This window comes from Pyrus communis, chromosome 15 (assembly GCF_041283825.1).
Source record: "Pyrus communis isolate YQ-2024b chromosome 15, ASM4128382v1, whole genome shotgun sequence".
Taxonomy (NCBI): domain Eukaryota; kingdom Viridiplantae; phylum Streptophyta; class Magnoliopsida; order Rosales; family Rosaceae; genus Pyrus; species Pyrus communis.
The window spans coordinates 21,362,142-21,381,043 of record NC_142579.1 but is presented as its reverse complement, the minus strand read 5'-3'; the positions used below and the strand labels follow the sequence as shown (position 1 = coordinate 21,381,043).

At 34.0% G+C, this 18,902-nt stretch overlaps 2 protein-coding genes and 1 pseudogene across 17 annotated transcripts; 1 reads left to right on the top strand and 2 right to left on the bottom strand.

Moving 5' to 3' along the window:
- The first annotated feature begins 3,011 nt into the window (after positions 1 to 3,011).
- Positions 3,012 to 5,517, top strand: LOC148690681 (uncharacterized; annotated as a pseudogene).
- Positions 5,518 to 8,241: 2,724 nt separating this feature from the next.
- Positions 8,242 to 13,348, bottom strand: LOC148690680 (uncharacterized). Of its 16 annotated transcripts, none has more exons than XR_015956350.1 (6): positions 12,509 to 13,334; positions 12,299 to 12,389; positions 11,812 to 11,892; positions 11,587 to 11,709; positions 10,980 to 11,086; positions 8,242 to 8,616 (listed from the first exon to the last, which is right to left on the bottom strand). XR_015956350.1 is itself a non-coding variant. In XM_088685221.1 (4 exons), exons 1-4 carry the CDS (start codon positions 12,612 to 12,614, stop codon positions 11,047 to 11,049), a joined length of 318 nt encoding a protein of 105 aa, XP_088541347.1. In that variant the 5' UTR covers positions 12,615 to 13,343; the 3' UTR covers positions 10,475 to 11,046. The 16 variants fall into 16 exon arrangements, 1 of the variants encoding a protein (XP_088541347.1); XR_015956347.1 differs by having other exon boundaries at positions 11,566 to 11,709; positions 12,509 to 13,331; XR_015956348.1 differs by lacking the exon at positions 8,242 to 8,616 and adding an exon at positions 10,475 to 10,869.
- A 940-nt stretch (positions 13,349 to 14,288) lies between these two features.
- LOC148690679 (phytosulfokines 3-like) lies at positions 14,289 to 14,853 on the bottom strand. Its single transcript, XM_088685503.1, has 2 exons — positions 14,654 to 14,853; positions 14,289 to 14,536 (listed from the first exon to the last, which is right to left on the bottom strand). Exons 1-2 carry the CDS (start codon positions 14,774 to 14,776, stop codon positions 14,411 to 14,413), a joined length of 249 nt encoding a protein of 82 aa, XP_088541629.1. The 5' UTR covers positions 14,777 to 14,853; the 3' UTR covers positions 14,289 to 14,410.
- Between the last annotated feature and the right edge of the window lie 4,049 nt (positions 14,854 to 18,902).

The window sequence follows — 18,902 nt, the reverse complement described above, 5'->3', positions numbered from 1 at the left end:
CCACTGTTTGCTGCGTGTTTTATTCAAAGACAACTTTACCCCTTTGTTGAAGATAAAACTAGGCCGCATAAGTCCAATTTTTTGAGCTACATCTACATCCAAGTTTGAATTCCTATTATCGTAAATTTCAAATACAAAATGAGTAGCATGATGCGTAATTTCATTGGCATGATGAACCAATGCTAGTCATGTTCGAAGTAAAAAGAGTAAATTGTAGTAATGGTCCATCAATTTTAATCAAATTGGAACAATGGTCTATCAACTAAAAATTCATGACTATTAGTCCATCAACTCATCAAAATGTATAGCTATGATCTTTTTCATCAATTTCGTTAGAATTTTGTCAAAATGAGTTTTTTGGAAGAATCATTGCTACAATTCAGTTAAAGTTGAGGGACCATTGCTCCAATTGGGTTAAAGTTGAGAAACCATTTCTCCAGTTGAATTAAAGTTGAGGGGTCAATGATAATGAAATTTTAGTTGAGGGTGTAAGGTTTTCTTCAGTGAGCATGATCAAACACCAAGTCGTGCAATAACACAAGTAATATGAGCTATATATAAAGTAAGACTTTATTTAGGGTTGTGACCGGATAACAACCATTTGGAGGGAAAATATAAGAAACTAATTTGAAAATTAGAATGATGTTGTTATGGTTTCTTTGACAACTGATTGCAACCGCTCACTTAACGAGAGAAAGCAGTTGCAATGCATACATATAAATATGTTTGGTCCCTTTTCTCGATGATATATCCTTTGTTCCATATAGATTGGTTTGTCCCATTGAAAACCAGAGAATTCGAATGTGATCACAAGAGAGGAGAAGGCTAATCATTCTCCTAGGAATTAACTCATCAAGTGCTAAAGATGGCTACAAACTCAGGTTAGGTTTGTCAGCCTTATATACAACTATTTAGGGTTAATGCATGTTCATTTAATGACCATATGCACAACGTAGATTTACTGAACACTAATATGCATTGGTTTAAAGGTATCGATGTCTAAAAGGTTTACATATGGTATCAGAACCAGTCCATTCAAACCTAATTATGTTATACATATATATATGTATGATGATCATAATGAACTTTCCGCTGCTGTTAATACATTTGTGAGATCAAATATATCCTGATGTTTATTACCGGTTTATGCTATATCCATTAATCTGTAAAGCAAAATATAATCATGGTTTTTTTATTTTTTTTATTTTTATTTTTTTATGTTTTGATAGTGTAGTTCATATTATTTCAATAATACCCGAGATATGGTCAAACTATCATAGAGTCTGCACTAATGCGCGGTGCAGCAAATGATATTAGTATCAAAAATATATGTATGGGAATATGTGTTGAATTTTGAGTATTGAGGGTAAATTACATAATATCTTCCAAGGTTTAAGATCTATTACAATCCTATACAATATCTTTAAAATATTTCACTTTCATATCTCATTTACTATTTTATTTCAATATTATACATCTATTAAATTTTTCATCCATTAATCCGTTAAGAGTTAACATGGCTATCATATTTATACCACGTGGCTGCTATCTGTGTGCCACGTGATAAAAAAATAATTTTCTTTTTTAAACCTGAATCTTCTCTTAAAAAAAAAAAAAAAAAATTGAAAAACGCAGAACCCACCCCACCTTCCCCGCAACCCCTCCCCACCCCTCTTCTCCACTCTCTTCACCTAATCCCTCGTTATCGTATCCGCATCCCAACGTGATTTTGTTAATCGAGCCGGAGAGCTGGCTGTAGATTGCTGGTAGCAATCGGAGCAGGGGCCGCACTAGAGCCAGTTGACGTCGCTGCCGCTGGAGCCGTACCGCGCCAGAGCCACGCTAAAGCCGAGCCACGTCGCACCTTCAACCTAGACCGTCCATACTCCATACCAGTCTGTTGCGCGCCTCACCATCCACCCACGCTAGCGCAGCAACTAGAAAACCAGAACATGACCTCCTGCAACCGGCGTCCGCAAACCTGTCGGCCCTCTGTTTTAGAAATCTGATCGAGGGCTAGATCCGACTCGCATTCCGCTACTGCTTCAGACCGTGTCACACCTGATCCGACGCCATCCTTGCTGCACTGCTTCTGTCCCGCATCACTGCAAACAGTTCTCGCCGCCGCTGTCCACCACCAACGGTTGCCAGACGCGCCTGAACAATCCGCACCTGACCCATCTGTCAAGCCGTACAAGATCCTCTTGGACCACTGTATGCACACCTCCGTTAAATCCACTGCACTCGCAATTGTATTGTTTGTTCTGGAGAAAACCACTGCCCAAAAATAAAGGTTGAAGGAAAGGAGAGAGAGGTGGTTGGAAGGCTCGGCTTGGGAGGGAGAAGAGGGGTGGGGAAGGGTTACGGGGAAGGTGGGGTGGGGAAGGGTTTTTAGGTTTTTTTCTTTTTTTCATTTCTTTTTTTTTTTTTTAAATAAAAAAATTATTTTTTTGTCACTGGCACACATGTGGCAGCAACTTCAGCTCTTAACGGATCAATGGAAGGAAAATATAACAGAGATACTATACTGAAATAAAATAATATGTGAGGTATGAAAATGTGAGGTATGAAAGTGAAATGTTTAAAATATATTGTATGAGGTTGTAATAGTCCTTAAACCTGAAGGGGTATTATGTAATTTACCGTAAGAAATTTCCAAAGAGATTTATTTACTGGGATTGTTATGAATTGATGTATAGTAAGTGATGAAATCAAGTACTTATGTGATTCTTCTTGCCTAAAGGTGTAGTACTACATAAGATTATGTCCTTTATACTTGGCTATGCAATGAAGTTGAAATTCATATGCTTTATGGAAAGTTTCTTGCCCAAATTGGGTGTAACTGGTTTCATAGTTTAAGTGTGACAAGACAATTAAGACTAGTTCTTATTTACAATACTTATGAATTTTCAATCCAAATGTCTCATGATGCAGGGTTTAATATGCTTAACCTTGCTAACATTGAGAAGTTGAATGGTAACAACTTCAACACTTGGAAGTAACAGATTGAAATGAACTTGGGGATGCTCAAGTTCAACATTGCTTTCAAGACTCCTCAACCAATAACTTTAGTTGATGGAAGCATTGCTCAAGAAAGGGAATATTTTGCCAAATAGGAAAGAGCCAATCAGATGTCTCTTCTCATTATGCAAAATGGAATGGAAGAACACATTAGAGGTGGTATATCCAGTTGTGACTTAGCCAAGGACTATATGGCTAGGATTGAGGAAAAGTTTAAGAGGTCTAACAGGCAGAAGTGGGTACATCACTTTCTGCACTCATCAACAGCAAGCATGATGGGTTAAGCAATGTAAGTGAACATGTGTTGAAGATGGTGAATATTTCCAACAAACTGAATGCAATGGAAATTGGCATCACTGAACAATTTCTGGTGCATATAGCTTTGTACTCTTTGTCTGGAGAGTATGACCAGATCAAAGTCAACTACAACACTTAGAAAGAAACATGGAGTGTCAATCAACTCATTGCCATTTGTTGTCAAGAGGAAGAGAGGTTGAAGAAGTCCAAAGCTGAAAGAATGGAACTGGCTAATCTTCTCAATATTGGCAAAGGTAAAAGGAAAATGATCGTGGGGAACAAAAATGATAATTATAAAGGCAACAAACCTTCTAGATCTCAAACCACTCCAAATGCTGCAATTGGTCCCAAGAAACAGTTCAAGGGTTCTGGTGTATCCCTCAAAACTACTGGATCATCTACCTCACTTGGTTTATAGGTTCAAAAACCTCATTTTTAAAAAGTGTTATCATTGTCAATCCACTGAACATTTAAGGAAAAATTGCCCAGCTTTTAAGGCATGGTTAATTAGGAAATGTATGACTGCTTTTTATGTTTTTGTTACTGTGAAATCAAATATGGTTTTTGTACCTCAAAACTCTTGGTGGTTTGACACTAGATGTTCTATCCATATAATGAATTCTTTGCAGGGATTTTAAAGCCAGAAGGAGACAAGTAGAGAGTCTTAAAATGTTTTATGTTGGGAATGAAAATAAAGTCATGGTTGAAGCGGTTGGTACTGTCATGTTGAAATTGTCATTTGGTTATATTTGAACATTGAACAATGTACTCTATGTACCTTCACTTAGAAGGAATTTGTTTTCAGTGACTCAGTTTGTTAAAAATGGTTTCTCTTATATTAGAGATGCAATCAAATAAAATTTTATCTTAAGAACCAATTTTTTGACTGTGCTATTGGCTATGCTTTCCCAAATGGTGATCTTTGGCAAATTAAATGTACATATTATCATGATTGTTTCAATATTGTGCATTATGCAGCAAAGAGAATGCTCACTAATGATACATCTTCCATGCTTTGGCATTGAAGATTGGGGCATATCTCCAAAGACAAAATGTTGAGACTTAAGAAGGTTGGTATGTTGTCAAATGTTGATCCTGATGACTTCAAGGATTGCATAGATTACTTTAAGGGCAAGACCACTAATTTAACCAACAAGAACAAAGCTAAAAGAAGTAGTGATCTCTTGAAGATCATTCACACAAATTTGTGTGGTCCATTTCCAATAAAAACGATATGTGGACACTCTTACTTCCTTCTCTTTATTGTTGACTTTTCAAGATAAACTTACTTGTTTTTTATCTCTGAAAAATCTCAAACTTTAAATTGTTTTAAAATTTTCAAAGTTGAGGTTGAAAAACAATTAAATAAGCAAATCAAAATAGTAAGATCCGATCGTGGAGGTGAATTCTTTGGGAGATACATAGAACAAGGGCAACTCAAGTGACCATTTGCATTGTATATGCAGCAAGATGGTATAGTGGCTTAATATACAACACCAGGTACACCATCACAGAATGGAGTAGCTGAAAGAAGAAATAGAACTCTTAAAGACATGGTAAGGAGCATGTGTGTGGAAATTCATAAGTAATTGGTAAAATTGCATAGGATTGTTAAGGCGATGGCAAAACCCTAGGCTGTACAAATTGACTTTCTTTAAATTGTTCTCCAGTTAATTTCTTTAATTGTTTTGTTTTAAAATTCGTTTTTATTATATTAAATTATAAAATCAACATTTTCCAAACTTTGTTTTCAATAATTAATTAAGAGTTGGTTTTAAAAACAAATTATTCAGTCAATCTCTGTGGAAAACAAACTTGCTTGAGCTGCTATACTACGACAACCTTGTACTTTTGCAAGTATTTTTAAGTGTTTTTATTCCCGCTTTTGCAGGTGGTAAAAAACCTATCAAGAAAGACAGTTGTAATGAAGTTAGCTCCAATTATTCGATTAATTTGGAGGAAGAAAATGAGTCTGCATGTAACAATTTGCCTTCTGAAAATCATGGTTCAATGTTAACATTGCCAATTCCCATGTTGACTTCACCTGTTGACACTTTGACTGCACACATTCCTTCTCATTCACCTATTGTATCAATGAGTAATATTCAGCTCTCTATACCCTTATTGCAACCATCTCTTGATACTCATGATACCAATATTGAGAGGCCTAGGACTAGTACTACATTGCTTTCATTGTAGCCATCACAATCAACAACCAGTGATCAAACTTTGTAGCCAACAAGAAAGTCTTCTATACAAAGAAAGTCAGCCATATCAGATGATTACATGGTGTATTTGCAGGAAATTGATTATGATATTGGTGATTTAGATGATCCAATCAATCACTTATCAGGAGGCAATGACAAGTACTCATGCTTCTTTTTGGCATGCTGCAATGGTTAATGAATTAAATTCTAGGTCCAATAATAATGTATGGAGTTTAGTGGAACCAACATTAGAGATTAAGGCTATAGGCTGCAAATGGGTGTTCAAAACAAAAAGGAATTCAAAAGGCAATGTGGAGAGACATAAGGCAAGGCTTGTGGCTAAGGGTTGTACAAAAAAAAAGAAGGTGTGGATTACACTGAAGCCTTTTCTCCAATTTCCACCAAAGATTCATTTCGTGTGATTATGGAATTGATTGTACAATTCAACTTAGAACTTCACCAAATGGATGTTAAGACAACTTTCTTAAATGGTTGATTGGATGAGCACATTTACATGATATTCATTGAAAGGGGGAAAGAACATTGGATCTGCAAACTCAACAGGTCCATTTATGGACTTAAACAGGCATCAAGACGTACAAGAAATTTGACCAAATTGTGACACGTTTTGGTTTCACTGAGAATAAGATAGACAACTGCATTTATCTGAAAATGGTAAAGTCTTAATTCATTTTCATGGTTCTTTATGTGGATGATATCTTGCTTGCTAGTACAAATTCTTAGTTGCTTACAGAAACCAAAAGCATGTTATCAATCCATTTTGATATGAAGGACTTAGGAGAGGCTCGTTATGATTTGAGGATTGAAATTTGTCAAAATAGGCAGCAAAGAGTTTTGGGGCTAGCACAAAAGAATTACATCAGTAAAGTATTGAAAAGGTTCAATATGGAGAATTACAGTAATGGAGATGTGCCAATTGGTAAGGGAGACAAACTCTTTACCAAGCAATGTCCCATAACTGAATTTGAGATTCAATAGATGAAAGACAAACCTTATGCTTCCTTGGTTAGCAATGGATGTATGCTCAAGTTTGTACCAGACCAGATCTTGCATTTGCATTAAGTGTTTTGAGAAGGTTTCAATTGAATCCAGGGCTTTCTCATTGGAATGCTGGAAAGAAAGTACTTAGGTACTTAAAGAAGACACAATATTATGTACTGTGTTATCACTATGTTGAAAATCTAGAATTAACATGTTATAATGATGCTAATCTTGGAGGATGTGTTAATGATAGAATGTCAACTTGTGGTTATGTTTTTATGTTAGCTGGATGTGCAATTTCATGGATAAGTAAGAAGCAACAAATGAGGGCATTGTCAATAATGGAGTCTGAGTATATTGGATGCTTCGAGGCAATGAAACAAGCAAACTGGTTGAATAATTTGATTTATCATATGAAAGTAGTTAGAAGCATTGAAAGGCTAGTAAAGATCTTATGTGATAATGCATCTACAGTGTTCTTTGCCAAGAACAATAAGAGGTCTGAAGCATCGAGGTTGATGGACATTAAATAATCTAAAGGTGCTGGACAAAGTGAAGGAAGGTATTATAGACATTGAGCACATCATCACTAATGATATGACAGTTGATCCTCTAACAAAAGTCATACATGTTAAAAGTTTCAATAAGCATGTTACAAGTATGGGCTTACATAATTCATTTGATTGAGTTTGAATGTGGGAGTGAGGCTATTATGATTAATGTCTTACTATTTTGTGATGTATCATGACTACTCAATAAATTTAATGATTATAATGAATTAGTACAACATCAAATGATGTCAAGTGCATGTGTTAATTCTTGCAAGTTTCATATGTATGAGATACTCATTTAATATCTCAAGACCAGTGAAATGTGGGAGCACAATTAGTATACTATAATGATCCCAACTAAAGTTTCCTCATTGGCAACGCTTATATTTGATATGATCATTTATGATTTTAGAGAAACTAATGCAAGCTTTGATATCATCTTCTCTAAAGTTCGTCTGATGTATTGAATGACAAGTAGTCATAAGTCAATTTTGTTTAATAGCTCAGTGATCACATTTACTTGTTTGAATGCAGTAATGTTAGAGTGTTTGATCTTGCTCATATGGGAGAATGTAAGGTTTACTTTAGTGAGCATGATCAAACACCAAGTCGTGCAAAAACATAAATAATATGAGCTATATATGAAGTAAGACTTTATTTAGGGTTGTGACCAGATAACAACCATATGGAGGGAAAATATAAGAAACTAATTTGAAATTTAGAATGATGCTGTTATGGTTTCTTTGACAACTGATTACAACTGCTCAATTAATGGGAAGAAGCAGTTGCAATGCATACATATAAATATGCTTGGTCCCTCTTCTCGGTGATCTATCCTTTGTTCCATATAGATTGGTTTGTCCCATTGAAAACTAGAGAATTCTAACGTGATCACAAGAGAGTAATTCCTAGGAGAAATTACTCATCGAGTGCTAAAGATGGCTACAAACTCAGGTTAGGTTTGTCAGCCTTATATACAAGTATTTAAGGTTAATGCATGTTCATTTAATGACCATGCACAACGTAGATTTACTGAATACTAATATGCATTGGTTTGATGGTATGGATCTCTAAAAGGTTTACAAAGGAATCACAGCTGCACGTTTTGATGAGTTGAGGAACCAATGGTAATTAATTTTTAGTTGAGAAACCATTGCGCCAATTGAGTTAAAGTTAAAGAACCATTGCTACCATTTACTCAAGTAAAAAATAATTTTGAGAAATTCACTCTTACAAATCATAAGGTAATTCAGATCCCGCCTCTTGTCCGACACCAAAATCAAACCCTCTCTTGCAACTAAGGTTCGACGAGCTGGGGATAAAACACATTATTAAAATATGCTAAACCATCGAACAAAGCTTTTTGAGAGTTACGAATAACCACCCCTACACAATCAACCTCTTCGTCGCTCTCCCAAGCACCATTTACATTAGTTTTTAAAGCATCTTCTGCATGCTTGGACTTTATATTTAAAGCGAGCCGATCTTTAGTCCCAATTAAACACGAATTGGGACCACAAACTGAAAAACCTCCACACCTATTAGATTGTACAGAAAGTTAAGTTGAAGATAATATCAATGTTGAATAATAATGAATCACGTAACAAATACAAGATAATAGCCATAAACCCCACGCTTGTATCTACTTTATGTCCAATTTGACATCTTATTGCACTTTTCCATTTTTAACCACATCATTTAAATTCTTCCTAGCCTCTATTTCTGGCCGACTAGAGATTGGAGGACCATTATACCTACCTAATGATATATAGGGAAAGGTATCCTTTCCGAATCCCTTCCACCAAATCCTCCCCATCAACCAATGTGGACTTTTGAAAATTGATCCAACAGCTAAAGTTATTATAACTTTTAAAGTGGATCCATATTTTTACCTATTGAATCAAATTCAAGGATCCGGATTAATTGATAGAAAAGATTTAGTGGAAGGAATCCGGAGAGGATCCCTTTCCGATATATGGAGCATGGGATGGTCGTACGCTCATTGGCTCGTTGCAAGTCTACTACTATCTTGAGGCAGTTGGCTTTGACTACAAGGATGGTCAAAAGTCTGAGCTTGAACATTCTAATTAGTTTTAATATTATATTACCTAATTGTAGGAAGAGGAATAATCAATCTTTTAGTTTGAAATTTTTTACTATCTAATATTGCTACGTAGCAGTAACAGTCTCATATAAATTTTCTCTCATCATCCATATACACTTTTCTACCAAAATCTTGCAAAGCAAACACGAAAAACATCCTTGTCTAGGACACTGTAATCTTTGTCTGTAATCAGCATTCTGTTTACTTTGTTTTCCGGTCATTGATAAATTTTATAGACTTTGTATATATTTAGATTTAGGGCCACGCGACTTACAGATAAAGTTCAAACTGATGCAATGCAAAGGACCATAAAATCAGAGCGTGCAGTGTGAATGGTCGCAGTCAAAAGCTATATAGAGTGGTGGTGTGGTAGTGTGGTAGTGGTAAGTGGGACAGGAGGGCCACCATGTTTATATGTAGCTACAGTCCAACGAACTTCATTCCATCGCTTCTGATTTTAATTCTAGTTTAGTGCTGCAAAAGCCAAACTCCAGAAGCAAAATGTCAGTGAAGCATCATATCGACACCACTGACCGCTAACAATAAAGTTATTAAACCACGCTCTGTTAGTCAGAACATCTAATCAGAAATACAGCAGTAACCTATCTGTATGTACAAACGCATATATGCAGATGTAGACATGATGAATGTCTGCAAAGATTGGCCTTCTTTTCTCTTAGTTTCGGCAGAGTTCCTGCTCTCAATAGCAATGGGTTATAAGTTAAAGAGGTGAGAGATTTACAATCACATCATACTGATGTCGCATTAAGCATGGGCAAGCCTCTCGGGTTAGTATGGCATATCTCACCCTCAATAGGTCGGTAGCAAATTACCTTGCCTAAATAGTGCCTAAATAGTGCTTGAAGTAGCATGAGTTGTAAGCACTAAAGTGACTAGTTGTGTGTATAATAAGTTAAAGAGGTGAGAGATTTACAATCACATCATACTGATGTCACATTAACCATAGGCTAAGCACCCCTCGAGTTAGTATGACACATCTCACCCTCAATAGGTGGGTCGCAAATCACAACTTCATATTTCTAAGGTCTAATCAGCAAAAACAAAAGAAGAAAGAAATCTAAAGGTTCTCTAATCTTGTTTGAAGATTGTTGTACAACACAAAAATATATCATTCTTAAGTTCTAGTATAGACTAGAAATTGCTGCCCGTGCGTTGTTGCGAAATTAGAAATTGTATGGAACATTGATAAGCTAATTCTAAATCACCAAGTTCATGACAATCAATTGAAACGTTTTCTCTAGCTAAATTATTAAACATCATTTAGCATAAACTAACTTGCAAGTTCAAATGCAAGAATGCAAATGAAGATAAATTGTCAAATTCCATACATGTCAAAACTTCATTTAGGAAACTGAAAACTTTAAAAATAAAATAAACACACAAAGATTGTTTACAATTATAAATGTTGAATGCTGATAAAACATATAATACAATGATATTGGTTTGTCTTATAAAATGTTGAATGTAAACAGCATACCCAAATTACCAGTCAAACCAATCAAAATTTCCACTCCTTGGCTAATATCATAGAATGCCAAATCCAAATCCATGAACCCCACACTGTCAACTGATTCCTTGCCAAAGTTATAGCAAGTATTGTTATCCAATTCCAATAACGCCGTTAAAGTACTCCTTGAAATGCATTAGTTGGTATATCCATCTCTCTCTTTAAGAGTAATTGTTAACGGTAATTATAATAACAGGCTAAAAGCACGGTCAACTATGTTATCAAAAAGAAAAACAAATGTCCATGAGAAATGAAGATAAATGACTTACTGGTGTACTCGAGAAATTGAGAATCATTAGCTGCAAATGGCCTCGAATGGGATCACCTCCAAAATTCTCAGGTGCAACTCTGAGGATAGCTTCTGTCCAATACAACTCTGCAAGAATAGCCATTCGTCAATATTTAAGCAGGATTGGAAATAGGGAAGTAGCGTATAAAAGCATTAAAATAAGGTTAGTTGGCCAAAAAGTTGTTAATTTCTTGTGTAATTAACCAATTTCTCAATTATCTTATGAACATAAAGAAACAGAAACATTTAACAAATCAAAAAATTTCTAGTCAATATATTTTCTCTTTGTATAAGAAGAGATGTCATGCAAATACAACCTTCATGATAAACCTTGAAAAATAGCCAATCTCCAAAATATATAAAACCCGACAATTTATACTTTTATAGTGAAGGCAATTTTTATAACGTGGATTCCATTTTATGAAGGCAAGCGTAAATGAATTAATTATGACAGAGATGGCATTGTACATGCTGCAAATCATGTAACCAAAAAGAATCGTGGCAGAGAAAAAAAGCGCAATTTGTCATCAGTTCAAGGTAATTAAAAAAATAAAAAGAAACTATACATGTGCAGTGGTTACAGGTACCAATCTTGGGTGATCACCAAACAGTGCCTCAAGTTGCTCTTTTGGGGAGCTCATGACCATGCCTTGACCCCCTTGTTGGCCCCTTTTTAGTCTAAAGTCCTGCTCTTAGTTCTTTCTTAGGGTCTGATCAAATAATTAATAGTTATAGATTAGAGCCTAATTAATCTATGTGAACAAATTAAATCAAGTAAAGGGCAAGGAACAAAAATTAAGAATTGTAATTACACTGGAGGCAGATTCAATAATGTCATTGCCGAAACTGTTGAAGTATGACTTGGGATTTCCAGAACCAGCAGGGAAGAATTCCTGCAGAAATTAAATAAATTACCAACCCAAAATATTAAAACCAAAACAAAATTCAAGTTTCTGTGTAAAAATTTAATTGGATTTGTAGGTAATTAATCGTCCAGAACTGTTAACAGAAGGGATGAGCTTTGCAATGTGAAGAGGTTCATCATTGTTATTGTAAATAAAGTAAATAGAAGGCCCCTGCAGGAACTCTAATAACATCTCCATGTTCCATGTTAATTAAGTAAATAGAAGCCCCTGCAGCAAAGAGTGGTAGCGTTCGCCGTTTGAATGGAAGAGTGAATTAGATTAAGAAGATCGGCGAGAGTAGCATAACAAACTACATAACTAATTACTCAATTAAAACATTAAGTAAACCTTTTACTGTGATTAAGATAATCACAGGTATAACAGAGAGACGAACTGGCAGATTGTGAAGCCTGAAGAGAACCCAGATCCAACAATTGCGAAGTCTAAAGAGAACCCATAATTTGAATACTGGAATCTTGAGTTTTCTGGCAGATTTTTCATCCATGATTTCAGTAACCCAAATTCAATTTAAAAAAGTAAATAGATTTAAATTCGAAATTGGGCGTAATAACTGAAAACACGATCAAAACTTCAAATTACTTGCCTTGAGTAGAGAGCGTTTGGATTTTAGATGAAAGAGAAGCAGAAGAGTCGAGAACAGGTTTCTTCCACGATGATGGACGCGCGGGCGACGAGGGCAAATTCGCCATTTTCCTGTGTAAAAAAGGAAAAGACGCACGACCAAGAGCAATTGGGGGGCATTTTTGGCACTTTACCTATGTAACGTATTATGAACGTCATAAATACTTTACCTAATAACTTCTAACTTTTGAGCTGGACGTCCTATTTATCACTGATTCACCGTCTTTATTAAACAACTTGTTACCTTTTGTTTTAGGTGAGAACAGTTTGTGGTTTTTGTTGCTTACATCTTTGGAGAAAATTAAAAGAACCCCAACTGAAATTACTTCAAGTGGTTGCTCACATTCATGATTTTCTTACAGGTGTAGAGATCAGGAAGAGGAAAGCATTCAATTGACAAGCTGTTCAACCACGCTCACTTCCTTTAGTTACTTCCCAGGTAACTCTTAATTAAGTTTTGATAAAAGCAAAAGTAGCACTTTCTGAAAAATATCAACAGATGGTTGGTTTTAAACGGACCACGGACTGTTTCATTTGAAAAGAAAATCGTTAATTTTATTTATTGTCATGTGATTATAACAATATGTAAAATACAGCATGCGGAAAAGTATTCAAGATATATTCTGGAAGATAAACTTTCTAGATTGCATGGTATTTTAATACCAATTTTATTGATTTGACATATATAGACTAGAAAAACAATTTTTTTTTTCCTTTTTAAAAGGGGATTTCGTTATGGCCGCCCACTTTCGGGGATTGAAAAGATTTCTAGATGCATTTTAGCATTCTTTTAATCATCATTGTGCGATTTATCATCACAAAGAATCGAATTAGGTCGTGCGGTATGAAATACGGACTTGAAATTTATTCCTCAATAAAATTGGAAATTGACCTTTAGGGCCTCATGGTGACATACTTTCTATATTACAAGGTATTGACATATAAATAAACTTTCTATATTACTGAAGATTATTAATACTCTAAAAATCTCATTCTACACTGTTCAGAAGTGTATTTTTCTTTCTAATTTTAGAAAATTTGAAGTGTAAAATGAGATTTTTGGAGTGTCAATAACAATTCCCATTAGTAAATGGTCGTAAACAATGTTTTAAAAGATGCTAGACGCTAGTCGGATGGCGAGCTGAGGCCTAGCACCTAAGCAATTAGGCGGATTTAAGTAAATTTAGTATACATTGTATAAGTAAGTGTTTATTTATACTTATAAAAAAAAAACACATAATTGTATTAGGATGCATAAATTCAAAATAAAATAACATACAAATTATAAAGTGTTAGAATATATTAAAAACATGGAGAACAAGCATATAATGAGTGTTCATCTAAGTATTCAACAAATCTTACATTTTATTGACAAAATAAAATGCAAAATGAAAGTTATCCATTTTATGTATAAATGAAAGTCGCAACCTAGGTGAGTGACTAGGCAGGTTTAAGCGGGCTAGACGTAGTTTCTTAATTTTCAAACGACTATAGATTAAACAGTGACGCTAGATGGAAATTTTTGGAACAATAGTCGTAAAAGCAGGGATTCATAACCTATGGCGGCTTATTTAGTAGCAATAATAACAGAACATCATTCTTTGCTGGACTAACTTTGTTATATTCTGAGTAATGTTCTCTTACTAAACATAGGTTGGCAAATACATACTTTGAGCAAGAACCAAATTAACGGATTAATGGTTCAAATTCACTATAAGTAGTACTATATATAGAGAGAGAGAGCACGGGAAACTTGATTATATATTATCAGCTAAACTGCTACTGAACATTTCTTTTTATTGCTAATAAGTAGTTCATATATAATCAGCAGATAATCACAATACATATAGTTAACAAACGTTGTTCAGGGATTATGCTTCTGTGTATAGATGTAATCGACATGAGCAGCCAGAGTTCTTCTCATCAAGCACTCCTCCTCTCCAACTCCTTCACAGCTCTCAACTTCATCAACCTGTTCTGTTTCAACACCCTTAAACAACACACACACAAAAAACCCATGTATGTATCAAACTCATAATCCCGGTACTCGAACAAAATAAAAACGAAATAGTGTAAAACACAATAAAAACATTAAAACTCAACGAACCTTGAGTTTGGTTTTCGCAGACTTCGCTGCTGAAAAAGCTGGTTCTGGTCTTGCTGCATAAACTACTAAAGTAGAGCACAGGACAAGAGCTAAGAAGAAGAGGGCTTTATATGATCCGGCCATTTCTCTCTGTGTTTTTGTACTAGAACTATATGCAAAGGGTCGGGGTATATATAGAGCTTGATATACACAGAGAAAAGAGAGCGAGGGATTGAATGAATATATAGAAATGTGATAGGAAGATGACCATTTTAGGCTTTATTGTGTGAACTAGGACAGAAGGACGACTTTGTGCAGCAGGAGCATGGACCCAGACGTTTTGTACTTAATGGGCCATTAATAACATACTTATAACAGGAAGACTTTTTTTCTTTCAAATTCTGATTATTATTTTTATGCAGTTCTAGCCTATGACCAAATAATTAATAAATTGGCAAAAATAAATGCGACCGATGAAAAAAGTAGAAATAAAACATAAATGATTTGAAAGTCTTCTCATGGCTGATATCGCCGGGGATTTGTTTCATTGCATGTTGTTGGTAGAATAATGGCTTCAGCTGACTTACATTTTGAACCACATGAAGAGGTTTCTTTGGTCGTTAAAAAGGAAAGAGGCCAAAGAATCCAAAAATTATTCCTTGCTGGCGAAAGAATAAACTGAAAAAGAAAAAGATATATTCAGCTAAATGGTGTGAAATATTCACAGCCAAATAAAGTATAAATCAGTCTGCTGTTTAATTTCGAAAACAAGAAAAATTTGTCATTTGTTAATAGGCATCCCGTAAAATTAAGAGTGATACTATTGCATTTCGTATTCTATTTTTCAATCACTTTAAAGAATTTGACTTTTATTTAATACACTGGTCATTTAACAACAAGAGATTGTTAATGTCGAACTTAGTGGTCCACCATGCACACAAGAATGTTCTTGAGCTTTTACTCTGGTTGATTATTCAAAGAGTCAAAACCATTTCTAGAACGGCCATTCATTCTTTCATTTTCCGGCCTTGAATCATGCAATAAGTCACCATGACATGTGCATATGCATGGTTTTTTTTTCCCTTTCTTTTACAGAACCACATATATATTCCGTTCGACTTCATTACCCTTAGCACTTAAGATTAATTACCCGTAAAGATACCTGTTGACTCAATTCATGAGAAAAGGTTTCCTCCTCTTAACGGTTTTTCTTACACTACCATCCTTTTGTCTATTATATACATCAAGTATCACGATAATTAAGTAATTAAACAGAGGCGACTTCAAATTAAGGAGTGATTAAATATATATAATATTTGGTACCCTGATTAAGATAATTTTATTATGTCACGATGGAAGGTTCTATAATTAAAGAGAAAACATAAAGAAAAACCATTCCATCACGAAACGAAGTAAGAATAATAAGATATGTAGTAATATAATCAAAAGTTTTCTTCCATCCACACTAGTAGTCTAACAACAATGAATTGCGCCACTTGTGCCGTACTACTTTGACAAAAGAAATAGGAAATTGTTATTAGCACTTCAAAAATCTCATTCTATACTTCAAACTTTCTATATTAGGAAAAAAAAAACACTTGTGAGGAGTGTAGAATGATATTTTTGGAGTGCCAATAACATTTCTCAATAAATAATTAAGGTTAATGAAAGTACAAGTTGATCTTAACACAGATTTCCTTGGAATCAATAATCATCTTTGCATTAGTTATCAGTGTATATATTTGGAAAGTGTTATTGACACTCTAAAAATCTCATTCTACACTCCTCACAAGTATATTTTTCTTTCATAATATAGAAAGTTAGGAGTGTATAATGAGATTTTTGAAGTGCTAATAACAATTCTCATATATTTATGTATATGTATGACCTCGTGATTATGTACCTTCTATAAAAATGAAAAGACTATAAATTATAAAACTAGGTTTTAATTCTTAAATAAGATAACGTTTAGATTAATGCCTGGTATAAGATTCAAAATTGAGTTTAGTCCCTTGGTTCTACTTAAATTCCAGGATTTATATTTCATCATGTCATTTTGTTTTTGGTAATTTCATGATTTTTCTTTTTCTAAGTCTACACAAATTGATTATAATATATTTTGATAAAATATTTAGGTACACTAATTCATTATAAATATATTTTGGTACAAATATTTAGGCAAATACATTATAATATAGTATGATACAGACATTTCAATACAAACATTTGGGTATAGACATATGATACGAACAAAACAATTCAAAATATTTCGGTACAGTTATTTCTATACACTTAAAATCAAAATCAAAATTTTGTTGTGAAGACTTTAAGTAAAAATACACATTAAATAACAAAAATAAATACGAATTTTATTAAAAGTATACTTCAAACAATTAAAATAAATACGTAATCTAACACCAATTTTTTTTTTTTTAATTTCAACATTTTTCATAAACTAATGTTCAAAAACCCGAGTGTCAATTCTGTAGATAACTTATGAATAGTTTTGGCCCTATGCATTGAATCAGCTAAACCCTAAAACCCTTAGAAGACAATTGTAGCCGTGTAATGAAGCAAGAGAACAGAAAAATTATACCATTGTTTACTGAATTTGACCAAAGACGGTTACAAATAATAAAGCACATCCAGCAAATTAAAGTAAATAAAGAGAATAATGCAGAGTTTAAGGCATGCATATATGCTAAAGGGTTTTGTGCAGCCGAAAGCCAGTGCTTGAATGAGTCAAAAGATTTCGATGTTGAAATTCTTTAGGTATAGGTAAAGTGAGCATTGGGTTCGACAACTTATTATTTTTTTTTTTTACCTTTTATACTATTTGAAGAAAGTTGAGGCTTCATTATAAAATTAAGGGAGTTTTAACAAAACACTCCCAGTACTTTTAATGAAAAACCACAGTTTTACCTTTCCTTGATACTGTTCACTGCACCATTATTTGTCATTTTTCATTAAAACTAAAGTTTTTTTTTTTGGACTTTTATTTAGTTTTCCTTAAAATTATTAATTGACAATACAAGGATTAACTCATTCTAAGGGGTCTAGTAGTAGCCCATACAAGATCCCTTCTCCCATCAATGTGAGATTCAATCTCAACACAACCACTCACGTACGGCGAATTTTCAAGCTTAACACATAAACAACACAAACAGAATGACATAGAGCACGCATGGCCGTTGGGCTTCATACGTGGAACAACCTACTCTGATATTACAAAGAAGGTTGAGATTCCACTATAGAACCAATTGATAATATGAAAAGTAACCCAACTTCTTATAAACTAATATAAAATTCCTCCTCCTATTAATGCAGAATTCATTATTAACTGAAAACAGGCTTTAGAAATTTAAAGTACATGAACCTTTGCGAGGAGATGAATGAATCATTAGCTAGAAAAGAGTATTTATCAATATTAACCAAAATTTAATCCCCAAATTCACAAATATACTTTTTATAAAATATTTCAAATATAACAAAAAAAAAAAAAAAAAAAAAAACACTTGAAATAGACTTAAATATCCTTGAAATGAAAAATTCATACCCCATCAGATCTCAAAATAAACACTCTCCAATCTCCATACACCACGAAAGCCATGGAAGACAAGATGTATTTTCAGTTTTTTTTTTTTTTTTTTTCTTTGTTTATAAGTTTAACAATGATTATGTAGCAATCGTTTTCTGGTTTTAAAAATTTATGCCATCAGGGCCAATTTGTTAAGGGGTAAAAAATTAATCAACGAAGTGGAATAAATCATGTCTGATGAAATTGTCCTCCAATAATAACCTACAAATATCTCTTTGGTAGCGAAGAGGGGCAAATCAGAAGCCCAAAAATGACAAACTGGAATATTGAAATCCTAATCTCATAACCACCAAACCGGCCATTAGAGAACAAAACAAAGATGAATGGATTATGATATTCAATCACTACTGTGAAAAATGAAATCGTATTAGGGCTAGTGATAGAAATTCATGGAAAGAGGAAAGAATTCGCAAGTATCCTCCGTTAATTTGACAATGCCCGCAACTGGTTTGCCAATCACGCAACTGTGAGCTCCAGCCAAGATTATTTGAAAGAATGTAATTGTATTAAGGGTATTTAAGTCTATTCAAGTTTGGTTTGGATATATTTGAAATATTTTTTTTTAAAATGATATTTTTGAAACTAAGGGTGAAATTTTAGCCAAAAATGATAAATACCCGCTAGAAAATTACATGGTGTGAATGATACGCTTTAGAAAATTTTTGAGGGTTC

Bases quoted from the DNA above. Each gene is read 5' to 3' on its own strand.
- LOC148690680 (XM_088685221.1), bottom strand. From the start codon at position 12,614: ATGGCGAATTTGCCCTCGTCGCCCGCGCGTCCATCATCGTGGAAGAAA. The intron at 11,893-12,298 runs GTTCGTCTCTCT...TAATTTCTGCAG, and splicing joins TCAGGCTTCACAATCTGCCA to GAATTCTTCCCTGCTGGTTC. The intron at 11,087-11,811 runs GTAATTACAATT...CTATTCTTGCAG, and splicing joins TTATTGAATCTGCCTCCAGT to AGTTGTATTGGACAGAAGCT.
- LOC148690679 (XM_088685503.1), bottom strand. From the start codon at position 14,776: ATGGCCGGATCATATAAAGCCCTCTTCTTCTTAGCTCTTGTCCTGTGC. The intron at 14,537-14,653 runs GTTCGTTGAGTT...GTGTTGTTTAAG, and splicing joins CTGCGAAAACCAAACTCAAG to GGTGTTGAAACAGAACAGGT.